At 34.9% G+C, this 3,321-nt stretch overlaps 1 protein-coding gene across 4 annotated transcripts in view; it reads left to right on the top strand.

Annotated features, from left to right (window-relative positions):
• The window catches only part of LOC140561954 (phosphatase and actin regulator 1-like), a 103,810-nt gene extending 100,489 nt beyond the window's left edge, over positions 1–3,321 (top strand). For all 4 annotated transcript variants that reach the window (XM_072687244.1, XM_072687245.1, XM_072687247.1 and 1 more), the window contains exons 11-12: positions 1,768–1,844; positions 3,077–3,321. In XM_072687244.1, coding sequence (XP_072543345.1) covers positions 1,768–1,844; positions 3,077–3,092 — 93 coding nt within the window. In that variant the 3' untranslated portion in view covers positions 3,093–3,321. The remainder of the gene's footprint in view (positions 1–1,767; positions 1,845–3,076) is intronic.

A 3,321-nucleotide genomic window follows, 5' to 3' on the forward strand; every position in this document is an offset into this window, starting at 1 on the left:
TACTTCAAACACACAGCTCAGTGTCTCACGGCTCAGCTCTGTTTTCTCGGGTTGTTTTTCTCTCGCTGTTTTTAGTCCGTTTTTTATTTTTTCCTTCTTTTCTTTTGTTTCCATCATGAAACGTGTAAACAGCGGAGTGCTCCTGGCAGCTCTGCTGCGCTGTGCTGTGGACAGAATTCAGATTAGAACCCCTCAGACAGAGAGGGAAAGGCGGAAGATGGTTCGGGAGCCGTCTGTCCTCATCGCCGTACTGCTTGATTATGATTCTTTAGGAATCAGTCAGGGTCGGTTCATTTCTGCTGAAGGCTATTTATAAACTGTAGAGACGGGGACTGACCGCGACATCCTGCTCTCCTCAAGATCAGTAATGATACTAATACGAGTTTAAAATATCAGTTTCAAACATCAGGCCAATTAAATATTTGTCAAACTTGATTCAGTGATTCTAAATTTGATTCCATGATTATGAACTTGATTTAGTGACTCATGACTTGGCTTTATGATTAAAAACTCTACTCACTGATTCTAAACTTGATTCCATGATTTGAAAGTATATTATATGATTTAGAAATTTGATTCAGTGATTCTTAACTTGGTTCCATGATTCAAAACTCCACTTTTTGACTCAAAACTTGACTCAATGATTCAAAACCAGATTATATGAATATAAACTTGATTCCATGATTTGAATCTCCACTCTCTGGTTCCAAATGTGATTCCATGCTTCTAAACTCGATATGATTCTAAAGTTGATTTAGTGATTCCTAACTTGGCTCCATGATTTAAAACTCCACTCCCTGATTCCAAATCTGATCCCATGATTCTGAATTTAATTCAGTGATTCTAAACTCAGTATGATTCTAAACTTGATTCCATGATTTGAAAGTAGATTATATGATTATAAACTTGATTCAGTGATTCACAACTTGACTCAATGATTCAGAACTTGATTATAAACTCAATTCAGTGATTCTAAACTTGACTCAATGATCCAAAACTTGATTATAAACTTGATTCATTTATTCTAAACTTGACTCAATGAGCCAAAACTTGATTATAAACTTGATTCATTTATTCTAAACTTGACTCAATGATCAAACTTGGTTATATAATTATAAACTTGATTTAGTGATTCATAACTTGGTTCCATGATTTGAAACTCCACTCTCTGACTCAAAACTTGACTCAATGATTCAAAACCAGATTATATGAATGTAAACTTGATTCCACTCTCTGGTTCCAAATCTGATTCTATGATTCTAAACTCGATATGATTCTAAAGTTGATTCAGTGATTCTTAACTTAATGCTATGATACTAAACTAGATTCAGTGATTCTAAATTTGATTCCAAACTTGATTCAGGAAGGGAGAACTTCTAAACTCCGGATGATTCGGATTCCTGCACTGTTTTGTGGTTTTCCTGCTGGGTCACACCTGGAGCATTCACCTCACCTGTTAAATTGGCAGTTTTGGGAGGTGTGTTACAGCAGGTGAATCATGTGAATCAGGTGAATCAGAACACTGTGCTGGACTCCTTTAGAAGATGGTTCATCTGTTTGTTCTCTGTTCGCCTCCTCCACATTTGGGTCAGTGTGTTCTCTTTATGGGACTTTATGGGCCAGTGTGTGTGTGTGTGTGTGTGTGGTTTATTTGAGGTGAGTCGATGCTGCATTATTGAGACCCTCTGAGTGAACCTGAGTGATGCAGGGGCTCTAATGGGGCTATTCTTGTCCTCCTCTCACGGCTGTGTGTTTTGGCCCCTGCAGGCTGCCATACGGAAGGAGCTGAATGATTACAAGAGCAACGAGATGGAAGTGCATGAATCCAGTCGCCATTTAACCAGGTGAGGAGCTTTACAGCGGCTCTGCGCTTCATCCTGAGCAGGATTAACACACGTGTGTGGAAAGCTGGAGCTGTTCGTGTTGAGGCCACGTGCTCATATTAGCCTCATCAGCTGCCAGTGTGGCTTCTTCACTGTGATGCAGGATTTAATCTGAATGAGGAGGGTGATGCTGACGAACAGCAGGCTCTGATTTTAATCTTTACAGAAGGTTCAACAACTAGAACATGAGAAAAAGGGCATTCATTCATTCATTCATTCATTTATGTCTTTATTTATGTCTTTATTTATTTATATATTTATTTATTTATTTACTTACTGATTGAACATTGTTTTGCAAGGGAAGCAGACTTTCCCATCACAATACTGAACACAATTCTCAGAGCACAGAGATTACCATTGCACACCTTTTCACATACATACAATTATATTTATTTTATTAATAAATAAATTATTTAATTATTTCTCGAACATTATCCCAAGAATATCCCAAAAAGGCTTAGTTTTTTTGTACCATAAATTATAGTAATTAATCATTTTAGCTACAAAAACAAATTTCTATTCATATTATTTAATTAATTGGATTAAATGACTAATTTTGTTTTATTAAAGTAAGCTAATTATATTTATTTTTAGATTCTTGTTCTCAGAAATTCAAAACACACAGGATTTAAAACCGTTTTTAATGTTTTTATAAGAATTATTGTATTATAGTTGATGATGGTTAATATATTTAATCCTATAATTAATTAAATTAATAGTATTAACATAAGTTTGACTTGTTCATTAACAGGGAAAAAAGAAAATTATATAAAACATATATATATAATATATATTTATATCATATTTTTATTACATATATATATATATACTATTAATTTAATTAATTATAGGATTAAATATATTTAAAATAATATAATAATAATAATTTATTACATAGAATAATAAATAGAATAATTTTCTATGTATAGAAATAATAATTTGTGTGCTGTTGCATACATTGCATTCATTTACTTTAGCTAGAAATAGATTTATACTTTTTTATATGTGTATGTATTGTTTGATTTTGTACATTTGAAATTTTTTTGTGTATTAAAATAAATAAATAATAAAAACTAAAATTTCACGTAACTGAAAATGATCAGTGATTAAAGGTTTGGTGCATATTTGAATATACTGTATGTCTGTATGCAGTACTGAGTGCTGACCGTGCAGCATCTGCTGTTTGTGTGCAGGTTTCACAGACCGTAGACCTCCACTGTCCGGAGTGCTCCAGCAGCACCTCCATCACTACCAACCACAAGTGCTGGTCAGTCAATGGTGCCCGAATCTACACAAAAAGCCAAGTCCTCGAGGGGGGAGGGGATTCAAAAAATGCCTTTTCCAAACTCCACACGACTCGGACGTTACCCTGACCTCCCTCCGCCAGCCTGGACACTTACAGTAGCAAAGCACCAACTGGGTACAATCCTGGGCTTTA

This window comes from Salminus brasiliensis, chromosome 9, assembly GCF_030463535.1.
Source record: "Salminus brasiliensis chromosome 9, fSalBra1.hap2, whole genome shotgun sequence".
In the NCBI taxonomy this organism is placed as follows: Eukaryota; Metazoa; Chordata; class Actinopteri; order Characiformes; family Bryconidae; genus Salminus; species Salminus brasiliensis.